At 34.4% G+C, this 17,295-nt stretch overlaps 1 protein-coding gene across 3 annotated transcripts in view; it reads right to left on the reverse strand.

The window, feature by feature from the left end:
- The window catches only part of POT1 (protection of telomeres 1), a 111,541-nt gene that overhangs the window by 12,463 nt on the left and 81,783 nt on the right, over positions 1–17,295 (reverse strand). For all 3 annotated transcript variants that reach the window (XM_008071199.2, XM_008071202.2, XM_008071201.1), the window contains 4 exons: positions 16,067–16,146; positions 11,138–11,194; positions 7,473–7,629; positions 5,355–5,560 (listed from right to left, as the gene is read on the reverse strand). In XM_008071199.2, the coding sequence (XP_008069390.1) occupies positions 5,355–5,560; positions 7,473–7,629; positions 11,138–11,194; positions 16,067–16,146 (500 nt within the window). The remainder of the gene's footprint in view (positions 1–5,354; positions 5,561–7,472; positions 7,630–11,137; positions 11,195–16,066; positions 16,147–17,295) is intronic.

Consider the following 17,295-nt stretch of genomic DNA (forward strand, 5'->3'; position numbering starts at 1 on the left):
ACACCTGTTTAAAAACTCAAAACAATATTCCCTAAGCATGCTACTTAAAAGCTTCACAATCCAAAAGCTAGTCTGTCTTCTGGAAATTGATACCTATCTCTGCCAAACAGACCCCTGTCTACTATTCAAAATTGCAATGGATGACCATTCACCAGTTCCTTTCTCTATAAGTATCCCCAAAAAATACTATTCCAAAGGACCTGGTAAGATGTCATCTGGCCTTTCACACTGGTTTGCCTGGTATCGGCTCAGGCATACGAGCTGGATAACCTTGGTCAAGTTATTTAAACTTAAGTATAACAGTTTCCTTATTTGTAAAAATAAGAGTTTGTAAAACTCAGGATAATAATACTGCTGCTCTGTAAAATCATCATATAGATTAAGTTAATATTTGTGAAGCATTTAGAGCCATGTGTGACTAGTGCTATTAATTTTTTGTGATCCTCTCTTAACATGAAGTCCATGCAAGGAAACACTGTTATGTTTGCTGCTGCAATACCACTAATGCCAAAATCAATGTCTGGCACATGGCAGGCACTTAATAAACACGTGCTGAATGAGTGAATAAATGGACACAAACAAAATATACATAAAATTATATATATGAATAGCAGGGTTCTTATGGTTTATACCTAGAGACATCTTAAGTGAAAGAAACCTATTTGTAAACAGCAGAAATATTCAGCATAGACAAAAAGACCTAAATCTAAACTTTTTTTTTTTTTTTACATTTAACAGGTCTATATATATATTTAACCTATTTTTATGTTTCATGTTGGGCTATATTTATTTAACCCATTTTTCTCTGGGTTTCAGTTTCTTCATTAGTTTAAAAAGGGAATAATAACATCTAGCTTATGGAACAACTGTTATGAGAGTTAAAGCTAAAATACTGAACTAGGAAGTATAGTGCCTGACGCATAGTATATTTAGTAAGTTATAGGTATGAACAATAAACATTATGATAAAATGATTCAGTGACATTAGAGTTGCACATAATTTAGGTTTCAGAGAACGTTTAAAATCAGGCATTTCAAAAATATAGTGTCAATAATAAAAAATTATGAACAATTCTATACCCACAAGTTGGATAGTTTAGATGAAATGGACCGATTCCTTGAAAGACACAATCTATCAAAACGTACACAAGGAGAAATACATAATCTGAAAAGAACTATATCTGTAGAGAAATTGAATCAATAATTGATAATCTTAAGAAATACACCAAGCCCAGATTGTTTCAACAGAGAATTCTATCCCATCATTTAAGAAATAAATTATATCAGCTCTACAATTTGTTTGAGAAAATGGAAGCAGAGAGAACACTTCCTAGCACATTTTATGAGGTCAGTGATATTCTAATATGGGGGTTCCCCCCCCCTCCCGCTGAACCACAGACTGGTACCACACAGCAGGAGTGAGCAGCAAGTGAGTGAGCGAAGCTTCATCTGTATTTATAGCTGCTCCCCATTGCTCACATTACTGCCTGAGCTTAGCCTCCTGTCGTATCAGCGGTGACATTACATGCTCATAGGAGTGCGAAACCTATTGTGAACTACACATGTGAGGGATCTAGGTTGAGTGCTCCTTATGAGACTCTGATGCCTGATGATTTGAGGTGGAGCTGAGGCAGTGATTCTGCTGCTGTCTCCTATCACCCCCAGATGGGACCGGAACACAAAGTCATGGCTCCCATTGAGTCTGTATTACTGTGAGCTGTATAATTATTTCATTATATATTACAATATAATAATAATAGAAATAAAGTGTACAATAAATGTCATGCGCTTGAATCATTCTGAAGCTACCCAATCCCCATAGCCCATAGTAAAACTATTTTTTATGAAACCAGTCTCTGATGCCAAAAGGTTGGGGACTGCTGCTCTAATACATTACAAGAAAGAAAAACTATAAATCAATCTCTCTAAGAACACAGATGCAAAAACCTCCAAAAGGTATAAAAATAATTATTCATCATGACCAAATGAGTTTTATTTCTGCCATGTGAGGCTAGTTCAATACTTAAAAATCAATGAATGTATCTATGGCATCAACAGGCAGAAGAAGATCATATGATCATATCAAAAGATATAAAAAATCTGATAAAATCCAACTCATTAAAAATAAAAAATTCTTGGCAGACTAGGATTACAGAAGAACTTCAACATGATAAACGGCATCAATAAAATAGCTACTGCTAAAATCAAACTTAATGGTGATTCTTTTCATCGAAGACTGAGATCAAAGCAAGAATGTTCCCTCTCTTCTCTCCTATTCAACATTGTACTGGAGGTCCTACCAAATGCATTAAGAAAAAATAAGGAAACAAAAGGACACAACACTGAAGAAAAAGAAAAAACTGAAGAACTAACACTATACAACTTAAAGACTCACTATATAGCCTTAGCAATAAAGACAGTGTACACTGGCAAAAGAATAGACAAAACAGAATAGAGAACACAAAAACAAACCCATATAAACTGTGTAAACTGATCTCTGACAAAGACACTTCAATAGAGAAGGGATAGTCTTTTCAACAAATGGTACTGGAAAATTGAACATCTACAAACAAAAACTCTAGACACAGAACTTACACCTTTCACAGAAATTAACTAAAAATGGATTACAGATCTAAATATAAAATGCAAAAGTATAAAGCTTCCAGAAGATAACAAAGAAGAAAAGTCAAACACTCAGGAAAAGAGAAAACCATAGCGGCTGTAAGATCAGCTGTTGCCCGAGGTTTGGGCATGGTGGGAAAAGACAAATAGGTGGAGCACAGGAGATCTGCAGGGCAGTGAGACTATACTGTATGAGATGGTAATGGTGGGTACATGCTGCTTCTGTATTTGTCAAAGTCTACAGAACTGTACAATACAACCAGTAAACCCTAATGAAAACTATGGTTTACAGAGTCTACGTAAACTATAGGTCATAATAAAACAGTGTCAGCTGCATTAGATAAGTCCAGTAACTCAGCATGGCAGATGTTGCTGGAGGCTGTTGCAGTCTAAGAATGACTTTGTATTCATACAGTTTTCTTTGGTTCATCTCTAAGGACAAGTCAGTTTTTTTATTTTGTAGGTTCCTAAACAGTGAAGCTTCATGGTGCAGTAAGATTCTAGCCCCTGGCTTGGGTTATAATACCTAGAAATATAGAATAAAAATAACTTACATTTTTATGTTCCCTTTACATTTCAAAATGCTTGTATGTACACCCTCCTTTTCTTTCTTTCTTTTTGAGAAAATATACTTATTTTTTAGAGCAGTTTTAGGTTCACAACAAAACTGAGCAGCAGGTACAGGGTTCCTATATAGCTCCTGACCTGCCCTCCTGATTCTCCTATTAACATCCTGCATCAGAGTGGTACAGTTTGTACAACTGAGAAACCTACTTTCACAAATCATTAGCACTCAAGGTCCATAGCTGACATAAGGGTTCACTTTTGGTGTACATTCTGTATATTTTTTGTGACTTCATTTTTTAAGGAGCAGTTTTGGTTCACAGTGAAATCAAGACAGAGAATAGTCAGAAAAAAATGACTATATCTGTACTGAATACAGACCTTTTTATTGTTATTCCCTAAACAATACAGTATAACTATTTACCTAGCATTTACATTATGTTAGGTATAATACATAATCTAGAGATGATTTAAAGTATACAAAAGAAAGTGTGTAGGTTATATACAAATACTACGTCATTTCATATAAGCCTGAGCAACTGCAGAAAATCCATAGGGGTCGTTGAACCAATGCCCTTTAGACACTGACGGATAACTGTACAACTAGTCTTACTCCATTTCTGGGAGAGGAGGGTCTTTGTGTTTTTCCTTTACATCTATCTCCTAGTACAGACTTTAAAAGTTGCTAAGGGAATAAGATGCTACATTTCACCCAAGTGTGACAGTTAAGTTTTGTATGTTAACTTGACTGGTTCATGGAGTGTCCACATATTTGGTCAAATATTATTCTGGTTGTTTCTGTAAGAGTGTTTTAGGATGAGAGTACATTTGAATCAGTAGACTTGAGTAAGGCACACAGCACTCTGGAATGTAGGTGGGACTCACCTAATCGGTTGAAGATCTGAATGATAAAGGTTGACCCTCCTCTGAGTAAGAGAGAATTCCTCCTGTCTGCCTTTGAACTGGGACATCAGTCAGTCTTTCTTTCTGGGTCTCAAGTCTGCCAGTCTTCAGACTGGAACTAAACCACTGGCTCTCCGGGTCTCCAGCTTACAACCCAGCTACAGATTTTGGGACTTATCAGCTTCCACAATTATATGATCCAACTTCTGGTAATAAATCAATCTCTCTCTCTCCCCTTACCCCTGCATATACTTATTCCATTGACTCTGTATCTCTGAAGAACCCTGGTAATACATCAAATTTTTTAAAGTGCTAGCAGTATAGGATGCTAAATATAGATAAAATGAATGCTGCCAAAGCATATGTACACTAGGATAACTTCACTAGAAAGTAAGAGGGCAACATTTGTTGTAAAATAGTTTCTGGCACATTGTAATTATATTTTTAAAAAGAGCTATGTTCATGAAAATGATATCAATGTTTACACGCATATGTATTCATGCATATATACATTTTCTAAAGTGATTATGCGTTACTTTTTTGAATGAAAACGTCACAAATAAAAATAAAACACTGTAATACTGATAAGTTCATCATAAAACTAAATATTCCTCTAATGCAAATTAAATGTTTTTTTCTTGTTTCAAAAGGTTATGAAGGAAGAAAAGTCTCAGAGAAAATATTAAAATTTTAAATTTTGCATGAGAAAAAAAGTATGGATAAATATTATATATTAGATTAACAGATTGATAATCATATAAAAATAGACAAAAATTAAAATAAAATGAAAAAATAAAAAACATATTTCATTCTTTTAAATCTTGTCACATTACCTTTACCAATGGTCCTTCCTTGATTTAGATAACGGTAGATGACTTCTACCCTATTTTTATGAAACAACAGTGACATCCAGAGGCCAAGAAAACTGCAACCGTGTGTAAGCAATCAGCCTCTGCATTATTACTCAACTAGATAATAAGATTGGAGCTGACAAAATTACATGCAGGAATCCAACAAGATGGATGCATGTAAACACTTGAGTTTAATGTATAATTTCAAAATGTAATTCAGACAAATTTATGCATTTATGTGCATGTACATATTTCAATCTAGTTAACATAGAATATATATATTCCATTTTGTGAAATTTAAATTAGCACAATTTTTACTTGTATGCACTAGGTTGCCTGTAAAATATATTTAATAATAATTAGAAAAAATATGCAAAAGTAGTATTCTAACAATACAGGGACTCAAATATCTTACCTTCTATCAAAATTAGACATTCATTTGAAAGTGGGAGAATACCATTAATTTTCACAAAATGAACAGCTATTTGTCGCCCTCCTTGATCTTCAGTGGTCCAGAGTTTTGAATAATATAAAGGTGTATTTTGTAGTTTGGTATCTGGGGTTTTAGTTGCACCATCCTGCAAAATTCTATCCAAATCGCCTTCATGTGGAACTTCTTCCCTAAAATCATTTGATGATGAAATGACAGAAAACAATTTTGGTATTAACTTGAAAATTCCAATTAAACAAATTAGCCCATTAAAAAATATTACTTTAACATGCAAATGAGTCAGCTATTTTTGTTAAGTTATGTAAATTATGTAGATAATTCCCTTTGCAAATTAAATAACTTTTATTTAATAGATACATACTTGGTATTTTGTGGCTAAATATATCCAAATCATAATTACGTTAACCACCAGCAATTTCCATTCCTGGTTTTGTGGTACTAAGGTTACTTATAGTAATTTCCAGTATCAATTTTTTCTCCTCTATAAGGAATGCTAAATTTTCCAATGAGACAAAGAAAAATGTAGCAGTCCTCTTCTTTATTCCAGTTAAATATCCACTTACCACACTTAGGTATAAGGGTACATACTTTAAACCAAGATGATTTTCAATTTTCTTATTAATAATTTTTAAAAGACACATGGTTAAATATCATGTAGGAGAAATGGCATCATTTGGAATAAAAATGTGGATATTCTTGTCCTGGTTCTGTTACCAATTAGCTGTGTAATTTCTGATAGTTTCTGTTAGCTTCTCAGAGAAAATTTTCTTATTTGTTTAGAAAATGATCACAGAGGGTGGTTCTATTTTACAAAGTTATATATTTTTACATAATTAAATGAACCAAAATTTGATAATACTTGAATTATCTAAAATCTTTGTATGTATTTTAATTTCACTCACCATTTTGAGGAGATATGATAATACAATCTCCCAAAATAGTATTATACTTGGATTTTGGAGAAAAAAATATATATATTATTGTACACAGATATTCACAAACAATATATAAACACACAAATAGGAGATATATAAATATATTTACACACTGTGGTACATTACAATGAAACTTGATTTATGGTATATAAATATATATATTCATCAATTACCTACATTTTCCAAAACATCACTTTAGATATTCAGAAGAAAAGATAGACAAATTGCATTAAAAAGATGAGTAGGTATTAAAAATACCTTTCAGAATATATCTTGAGGCCAGGCATGGTGGCTTATGCCTATAGTCAGAGCACTTTGGGAGGCTGAGGCGAGAGAATTGCTTGAGGCCCGGAGTTTGAAACCATCCTAGGCAACATAGCGAGACCTCGTCTCTGCAAAAAAATTAAAAAAGTAGCTAGGCATGGTGGCATGCATCTGTAGTTCTAGCTACTCAGAGACTGAGTTGGGAGGACTGCCTGAGCCCAGAGGTCGAGGATGTGGTAAGCTGTAATCATGCCACTGCACTCCAGCCTGGGTGAAAGAATAAGACCCCAATTCAAAAAAATAAAGAAGAGTATGTCTGGAGCTGAGTAAATGGTAACAGAATTACAAAACTGTTCTAGAAACTTATATATTTGTATAATAATAATTAATGCCTAGAATTAAGGCACCTACAAATTCTGAATTACTGAAGAAAATTAAAATTATATTTATTATATTGTAGTTATTAAGCAGGACAGAAATTTTCCAACAAGACTTTCTGTATTCGCTAGAAATTTCAACTAAATATAATTCTTTGTAAAAATTTCAGTTAATAAAAGTTTATATTTGATATTTCTGTGACAAATAAGAAAGTCTTTCCAAATACATGCAATATATTCAAAATTATTATTTTTCATTTGAATTTATCAGAGCTATTAAGCTGAATTTTAGATCTGAAAATAGCATCCATATTATTTATTATCACTAAGAAAGAATCAGAAGAATTTACTAAGAATTTAGTGTTTTCCCTAAAAAAAAACCCCACTCTTTCAAAACATAATATATAAAACCACAGTTTACTTATTTCCAGGAACTACATCATATACATTATGTGTACATATACAAATCACATGAAAACTTCTATTTCATTATGGAAAATACTTACAGTGAATGACATTTAGGACAATGAAGTTTAACAGACTGAAAGAGTCTTTTGGGCTTATATGACCTCAGTTTTGCTTGGATGCGATATTGTTGAGGAGCTTTTTGTTTCAAAATGGCACACAGTGGTGTCTTCTCCAAATATTGATGATCTGTAAGTACTTTGAGGAATTTTTATATTAAATCAGATGATCACAAGAATCATGACTCTTATCCCCTGAATCAAATATATACTATAAAATCTAATTAATTTAGGCTCTACTAACTGTCAACCTACGAAAGCACGTGCTATGTTATTCTCTGATGTATACCCAAGGCCCACTAGCATAGTGCCAAGCACGCAGTAGGTATCTGACAAATGCATACAGAAGAAATACTAGACAGTTTAGGCAAGAAATAATTTATTGTAGTAAGTGCTCAAAAAGTATTTTTATATGGGACTAATGGAGATCCTCCTGGCTAGCAGGAAAAAAAGTAAGGTTTATTTAACTAAGAAAATTAATATGCTACTTATGAAACTATTAACAACATTCACTAGAATACAGATCTCTTAGACATCTCTGTTAAATTCTAACTCGTATTTGCTACAAAAGAATGTAACAACACACATTTGCTAAATATTACGTCAGGCTCCTCTCACTGATATTTTAAATTAGTAACTCCTTATTGAACTATCATTTACAGAGTCAGATTATAAAAGTGGGAAGGGACATTGGGGTAATCTGTCAGGGTGGTAGTGGAGAGGCTTGGAGGGTGGGAGGAAGGAGAAGATAAAAAAGAGAATAGAGCATTAGAAGCAATTGCTTGTGTCATAGCTTAAATGGGTCTCCTCAGCAACTTGTGGAAAGAAAGACTGGGACTGAAGTAGTCATTTTATACTGTGGATAAGTATGAAACTGCTGGTGGTACTTAGCTTAAAGCAGTAGCCTTTACTCTGCTTGCTATACTCTCTAGCTAAAAACACTTCCTTGTGTTTTAGAAATGAAACCGGGCCGGCTCGGTGGCCCAGTCTGTAATCCCAGCACTTTGGGAGGCCGAGGTGAATGGCTTGCCTGAGCCCGTGGGTTTGAGACCAGCCTGGGCAACTTGGCAAGACCTCGTCTCTACAACAAAATAAAAAACAGCCGGGCATGGTAGTGCATCTGTAGTTCCAGTTACTCGGAAGGCTGATGTGGAAGGATCACTGGAGCTCAAAAGATCGACGCTGGGGTGGCTGTGAGCATGCATGCCACTGCACTCCCACCCGGGCGAAAGAGTAAGACTCCAACTCAAAAAAAAATAAAAAAGTAAATGAAACTGATATGCAAACCTCATTAACCTCAACAGCTGGGACAATTCCTTTCTACACATAGCTTTAGTCCAATTAAACTCTTATAAATTAATTTTCCTTCAGGGAGCAAGTGACCAAAAGTTTATAGTGGAACATATTTTGATTTTGTTTTTGAAAAGGCCATATGCAAAATTTTTAACTTTTCATTTTCAAATACTTTCAAGCTTAAAAAAAAACTGCAAAAACAGTACAAAGACCTGTATAGACTTCACCAATTGTTAACATTTTGGCATATTTATTGTTGTCTCTATGTATAATTTAAGAATAATTTCCAGACATGATGTCCCTTTTCCCCTAAATACTCCAGCAGTGTGTATTTCACAAGAGGAAGGCATTTTATTAACATAACTACAGTGCAATTTACAAAATAAGAACATTTAACGATTCGATACTATCATTAAATCAATAGACATTACTCAAATTTTTCCAACTGTCCCCCCAATTTTCTTTTTAGCAGTTTATTTTGGGTCAAGATCTAATTCTGGACCATGCAATACGTTTATTTTTCACGTCTCTTCAGACTTCTTTAATGTGGAATGGTTCTTCGGCTTTTCTTTGTCTTTCACGACATTGATATATTTGAGGGAGCATTTATTTTGTACAATAAACACCAATCTGGGTGTGCCCGGATTTCCTTATGCTTAGATTCAGGCTATGCATTTGTGGCAAGAATACTACATAACGGATACCGTGAGCTTCCCCGTGTGCCATATCAAGAGGCATACAATTGTTTTCCATTATGGTAGATGTAACTTTGTTCAGCTGGTTAAGGCAGTGTCCAACAGCTTTCTCTACTATAAACTTATTATTTTTCCACTTGTAATAAACAAGAAGGTGGTTGAGGAATGTAAATATTCAATGCTTCATCAAACATTTAGGAACCTGACAGCGTAGAATCCATTGATTCAAAACTAAAACAATACTCACTATCATGGTTTCAAAATGGCACGCTATTTTTTCTAATATCATCACTCCTTTTAAATTTATTAGCTGTCAATCTACTTTTAAAAAGACATTTCCATTAAATCCTATGTATTTCTTTTGCTTGTCATCATCAACATGGGCTTATGCATTCCTCCTTTACTCAGCAAGTTCTAATCCATCACTACTATTTATTTTGATGCTCAAATGGTCCTAGATTTGACATGTTTCATCATCAACTGAGAACTTCCTTATGTTCTGGCACTACAAGATGTTCAAGGCTAATCTTGTAATTCCTCTAGTCCTGAAATCTTCTATTTCTCCCAGGAGCTCTTATTCCTTTTAGGGAGAAATATTACTTATAAACCAAGTTCTGTGCACTACAATGGTATCTGTGCCCTTTCCTGGATAAAGACAGGGTATATATAAATACATTCATATTGATAAACACATCACACATACACATGCACCTATACATGCATGTATATATATATGTACGTGACTACCTACATATTATATATACACCTATATCTATTTCTGTATTTATCTATAAAACAGTGAGTATATAATGGCAACTCCAATTATAATATAATACAAGCTTTTATCTAGCCTTCACCCATTCCATATTTATATCTCTTCTCTTCAATATAAGGAACTAATATTTTTACAATAGTACATTATTTAATAGACTTGTGCTTAATCTTAGCTGATGCAACAGAAGGAGGGTACTTAATAGATACACTATCAGTGCTAACACTGAAGTTTTGGGACATACTGAAAGGAACTCCCTTATGAGCACACTGTCAAGCACATAGTGTAAATTAATTAAAATTAATGTCATAGGGTATATTTTACACCCTTAAACGAATAACATCTTTTATAAACCTAAGTGATACATGACTTAAATATGTATTCAATGTAAAGACATGTATTTTTATTTTTATTTTTTGAGTTGGAGTCTCACTCTGTCGCCCAGACTGGAGTGCAGTGACCACTCCCAGCCACCGCAGCCTCGACCTGCTGGGCTCCGGCAATCCTTCCGCCTCAGCCTTCCAAGCAGCCGGAATTACAGGCATGCGCTACCACACCTGGCTAATTTTTTGATTTATTGTAGAGATGAGGTCTTGCTGCCCAGGCGGGTCTCGAACCTGCAGGCTCAGGCAATCCACTCACCTCAGCCTCCCAAAGGCACGGGATTACAGGCTGAGCCACCAAGCTCGGCTAAGACATGTATTTTTATGGGTTCCATTTTATGCTAGGACAGGATGAGGGAGAGGAAGAAAGTTCAATATGGACATATATTTGCCCTTACAGCTATATGTTCTCAGTATGAGAAATGAAATAGTTGGTAAATGTAAGCACGGGTTTCATTATACTCATTACTCTTCCCATATCTAAAAAACGATACATGGTCTTACTTGTGGCAGACAGTTGTTGACATCTTTCTACTTCATATAATGATACTGATCCAGAGCCTAAAGGATGGAGAAGAAAAAAAATTGAGCCCACTACAAAAAAAATTGAATCCATTACAAATTCAATGTGAATTATAAAGCTTTGCTAAGAGAAATAGGGAAAAACAGAAATAAATGGTGAGATATTCAATATATTATGATTTACAAGGCTCAAAATTGTTAAGGTTGGGCATGTGGCGCATGTCTGTAATTCCCTTCCCTTTGGGAGGCCGAGGCAGAAGGACTACATCAGACCCAGAGTTCGAGACTAGGCCTGGCACATAGCAAGACCTTGTCCCTACAAAAAATAAAAAAATTAATCAAGCATAGTAAGATATGTGTGTGTGTGTGTGTGTGTGTGTGTGTGTGTGTGTGTGTGTGTGTATTTTAAATATCAACTCTTCCTAAATCTATGAATTCAGCATACTCCTAATCAAAATAGCAGAGGATTTATTGTAGAAATTGATAAGCAGATTTTATCACTTACATGAAAATGCAGAAAATCTACATTATGTAATAAAATCTTGAAAAAGAAGAACAAAATTGGAGAACTTGTACTACGTGACTTCTATACTTACTATAAAGCTATAGTAATCAAGACAATATAGTACTAGTATAAGGGCTGAAAAACAAGTCAACAGAATTAAACTGAGAGCCTAGAAATAAATTCATGTTTACATGAATTATGATTTTTGACAAAGGCAGCAAAGCAATTAAAAGGAAAAGCAAAACTCTGTTCAATAAATAGTGCTGCAAAAACTAGAAAAATTAGAATGGGGAAAAATATATACTTTACATTACACTAGTAAGTACTTAATGGAAGGTCAAGAAATAAGCCCTCATTTACATCCACCTGATTTTTGACAAAGATACCAAAGCTATCTAACAGGAAAAGGAAAAAAAATGGTGTCACAAAACTAAAAATTCCTACCTGAAAGAAAAGAGTTTATCTCATCTCATACTATTAAGCATTAAAAAATAAACACTAAGCCGGGCTCGGTGGTTCAGCCTGTAATCCCACGTCTTGGGCGGCTGAGGTGAGTGGATTGCCTGAGCCCACAGGCTCCACACCCGCCTGGGCAACTTGGTGAGACCTCATCTCTACAATAAATCAAAAAAATTAGCCGGGTGTGGTAGCGCACGCCTGTAATTCCATCTGCTTGGAAGGCTGAGGCAGAGGGATCACCGGAACCCAGTAGGTCGAGCGGCCACTGCACTCCAGTCTGGGCGACAGAGTGAGACTCCAACTCAAAAAAAAAAATTTAAAAAATTTAAAAAAAAAACACTACTGTTATATTAAACAATGTGGATAAATCTAAAAAACAAACAGTATGAAAAAAAGTACAGAATATATAATTCCATTTTTTGAAGTTCGAGAACAGGTTAATGTATAAGAAATAGGATTACAAACGTTTATGTATAGTCAAAACTCATAGAATGGTAAATGGTAAGCTGTCAATTTCACTGCATGTAATTTTACCTCAAAATAAAAAAGAACCCCAAATAACTACTGAACTGTAATTAATTATGTTCATGCTGAAGTGCTTAGGACATGTTCTGATGTTTGCAACTTACTTTGATTCAAATAATAACATGAATTGATGGATGAAAAGAGGGATATAGAGACAGATACACATGTGACAGCAAGGAGAGTAGATGGTGGGTATATGAGTACTCACTGTACAATTGTTTTAACTTTTCTGTATATTTGAAAATTTTTACTAAGTTGGAAAAATACATTGAGGAGGCAATAAAAGGAGAGATAAATAAAATAGTGAACTTATGAAATTTAATATTGTTATCAGATGAACATCAAAAAATAGGATTTTACTTTAACAGGAAAGCAAAACTAGTAATCATAGCAATAAATTTATAAAATGCCTCTAAAACGCAGAATTTAAGACATAAAAATCTGTATTTGGTAATTACCTTAGCCTATATTGTATTATATATAACGTCTTTATAATTTATAACTTATTTTATAGAGTATCATATGCAAGCATAGGTTTTACTAGTCCTTTTCCCTCAATATCACTAATAAATGTCATAAAAATCCTAGACAGGAGGACTTAAATGGACATCTCAAGTTGGCATAGTACAACTTCAATGAATCTGGTTTACTAATTCTTATCTGTCACACCAACATAAAATGGAAACAATGGCAGAAATGCTAAAAGTAATCAAATAAGAAAATATATGAAAAACATATACACAGTCTCCCACAAACTGATAAGAAAAAGATAAACATATAAGATTTTCAAGTTTCAAGTAGTCAGGAAAATTAAGTAAGATAATACTTTTTACCTGTCAAAAAATTACACACGGTGTTAACCTCCAATACTATGAAGGTATGAGGAAAGTACCTTCTCCTATACTGCTACACAGATATAAATTCCTATATCTATTGGCTAATTTGGGAGCATCTATTAAAAGAAATCATGTGCATACTTTAGATATATCAACCCCACTTTCAGGAGTTTATTTTAGAGAAACAATAGCATTAAAGTATATATGTTCAAGGATGTTTACTAAAGCATTACTTTTAGGAGAAAAAAACTGGTAACAGCCTAAAAATGTCCCAGAAGTGAATAATGGCTGAATAAATAAGGTCACACCCATATTATAAAACATTATGCAACTATTAAAAGAATGAATTTGAGCCATCTGAATTGGTCCAGAGAGAGGTCAATATACATTGTCAAAGAAAGCAACTATCATGGTATAACTTCATTTTGATAAAAATTTAAGGAAAAGGAAAAAGTCCTATTTGTTTAAATACAGATATATATGTTTGTATAAGCATAAAAGTATTGAAGGAATTACACTAAACTCTGTTAACATTACCCCAAGAAACAGAGGGAATAAAGACACAGGGAAAGCTGATCAACTTGATTTTATAACATGCATTACTTTGTAGTTTAAAAATAATGTAAGAATCATTTTAAAAGGAGAAAAGGGATTGTAATAATTATAATTACAACTATACTGTCTCCAAATGATCAACTGAATTAAACTGGTTTCCTAAAGGTAGCTCAATGCAGACTAGTAGGCTAGAATGCAGACACTAGAGTGCTAGAAAATAGTTTTAAGACAGAGCAAGTGAGAAAACAAATGTAAAACATATACAAAAAAATCACATAGCCTGCATTTGAGACTGTCTTGCTCTGCTATCAGTTAACAGCTAAGTAACCATGGACTAATTGTGTTATCCATCACTCAAAGTCCCAATTTCTCTATTGTAAAAGGGAGAGAATAATACATCATAGGAGTACTGAGAATGTTGACAGAATTAAATAATGATGCATGCAGGCCACTTACTAAGTGCCTACCAATAAATACAAGAGGGGACCTCCATAAACCCAGAATTATGTTTTGGAGGGCAGGTTCCTTATAGTACAGGCTTTCCCTACCAGGTAAGTAAGTGCTCTAGGAACCCAACAGCATCAGTATACCAGTTAGCGTTGCTGTGAGAGGCTGCATTTAACTTCAGTAAATTTTTTTGTGGCAAACAGGTGACTGATTATTCCACCATAACAATGCACTACCTACAGTGCACTGAGTGTTCAGCAATTTTTAAACAAAAACAGCATGACCCTCATGCCCCATCCTCCCTATTCACCCAATCTCACCACAGTGACTTTTTTGTTTCCCCGGATTAAAAAAAAAGTCCTCAAAGGGAAACATTTTGCCAATATGGAAGAGGTGAAACAAAAACCAGCAGAAGCACTAAAAGGCATCACAACTGATGAGTTGAAAAACTGTTCTGAGCAATGGAAAAAGCATCTCAATAGGTGTACTACATCAAACCAAGAGTACTCTAAAGGTGACCAAAATTTAAATATGTAAGAAAAAAATACAATTTTTTAAAGAAATAAATTCCATTTTGGGGGGTACCCCCTTGTATATTCCAATTTTCATGCTTATCACTACTGGTATCTAAAGAGAGTTAACACTCATAAAATGATTCCTTGGCTCATAGTAGGATAAGGGTAGAAGTTAGAACATACAAAAAAAAGACAGATAGAAATATGACCTAAATTCTAGGTCCCAGAATGTACAAGTAGAAATTAAGCTGGGAATGGTGGCTCATGTCTGTAATCCCAGCACTTTGGAAGGCGGAGGCGAGAGGATTGCCTGAGCCCAGGGTTTTGAGTCCAGCCTGGGCAACTTGGCAAGACCTCATCTCTACAATAAGCCAAAAAATCAGCTGGGAATGGTAGCATGTGCTTGTAGTTCCAGCTACCTGGAAGAATGAGGCAGAGGGTTCAACTGAGCCCAGTAGGTCGAGGCTATGGTAGCCATGAGTGTGCCACTGCACACCAGTCTGGGCAACAGAATGAGACTACAACTCAAAAAAAAAAAAAAAAAAAGAAAAGAAATGAAGAACAAGCCAAAAAGGAAAAAACATTGCACACTGAAAGTTTTCAAGTTCAGGTTTGAATAGTTACTTAATCAGGTAGACAATAATATAAACACACATACACCCCCACTGCTTAATACTTTTTAACTGGATACTTGATTAATTTTAAAAGATTGAGAACTATGTATACATCTAAGATGTGTATGAACAAAAAATACTTGGGTTACTTGAAATAAAGCGGTAAAAACAATCTTTGTTTCTTTTAGAAACTGACAGGCAAAACAGTTGCCTAGGACATCCAGAGATTTTCTTAGGAGTTCACACATATTACATATATCATAATCAAGTGATCACTACCACCCAATTTGAAAATGTAATTATATAATTTAGGAAGCATGCTCACCTTTTTGCACAGGACATAAAGATTTAGAATGTTCCTTCATAACATACTTGAACTTTTGAAAAGACACAGAATTATGGTTTATAAAACTTGCATAGCAAAATGAACTGTCAATGTTAAAAACTGTCCTTACTTAGAAAGCTGTCCTCAGGTTCTGACTGACAGATATCATCTGAATGCTGCTTGGCTGTCAAATCTGCAGATTCTAAAGCTCTATAATTGAAAGAATACAATTTCAAATCGCATAGAACAAAGTTAGTACAGTAAGGTTAGCTCTACCTACACAACCCAGAAATTTACTGAAATTGTGTATAAAATTTTATGTGTATATGTATTCCCCAAGTAAAGGGTCTATAGCTTTTCTCAGACTGAGTGTCCTAATGTCCCTGAAACTAAAAACCTGAATTAAAAAGATACAAGTGCAATAGTGGGATGATGAAAAACTGCCCAAAAAAAAGAAGCTGAAATTTAATAGATGACTTCTGAGTCAGAATAATTTCACTCTAGATTCAAGAAGTGAAACAGAAATTGATAAAAAAATTAAAACAGAAACTAATTTATTGACTTCAATAAATTAAAACTCAGACAACAGTTATTTCATTTCAATAAATTGAAATGAAATGTTTTCTCTTTTTTAGATACGCAGCATTTTTTTTTTTTTCTAGAATACTGGTCAAAATGTTTCTGCACACAGTACATACCAGGAATACTTCAAGAAAAAGAGAGCTGACTGTATAGCAGGATATAAGACACTATTTACTTTCTGGGAACATCTAAAAGTTTTTTAAATGTTTTTTAAAAATGTGACGTACTAAAACACATTTGTCTGTAATCACAGCATTTTGGGAGGCAGAGGTGAGAGGACTGCCTGAGCTGGGGGATTTGAGACCAGCTCGGGCAACTTGGTGAGACCCCATCTCTACAATTCATTAAAAAAAAAAAAATTAGCCAGGTGTGGTGGCGCGTGCCTGTAGTTCCAGCTACTAGGAAGGCTGAGGTGGAAGGATCGCCTAAGCCCAGCAAGTCAACACTGAGATGGCCGTGAACATGCCACTGCACTCCAGCCCGGGCAACAGAGTGAGACTCTTGACTCTCAAAAAAAAAAAACCTTATAAAAAAACCACATTTGTTATCTATATAATCAGAGACACTTTTGAAAGGTAGTATTCCTTATGTAGAATTAAGCATTTTTTGAATCTCAGATATATATATATATATATATATATATATATATATAACATTTTCCACACTAAGGCTAAGGTCCAGTTTCACTCTGTGTTGTTGTGGAAATATGGAAAATGGTAGAAGGTAGAAGAGGAGCATGAGCAAAAAGCCAGCTTCTAACTGTTGAAAAACTTCAAC

The sequence above is a fragment of the Carlito syrichta genome, unplaced genomic scaffold, assembly GCF_000164805.1.
Source record: "Carlito syrichta isolate Samal-C Ts95f unplaced genomic scaffold, Tarsius_syrichta-2.0.1 Scaffold314163, whole genome shotgun sequence".
NCBI classification, from domain to species: Eukaryota; Metazoa; Chordata; class Mammalia; order Primates; family Tarsiidae; genus Carlito; species Carlito syrichta.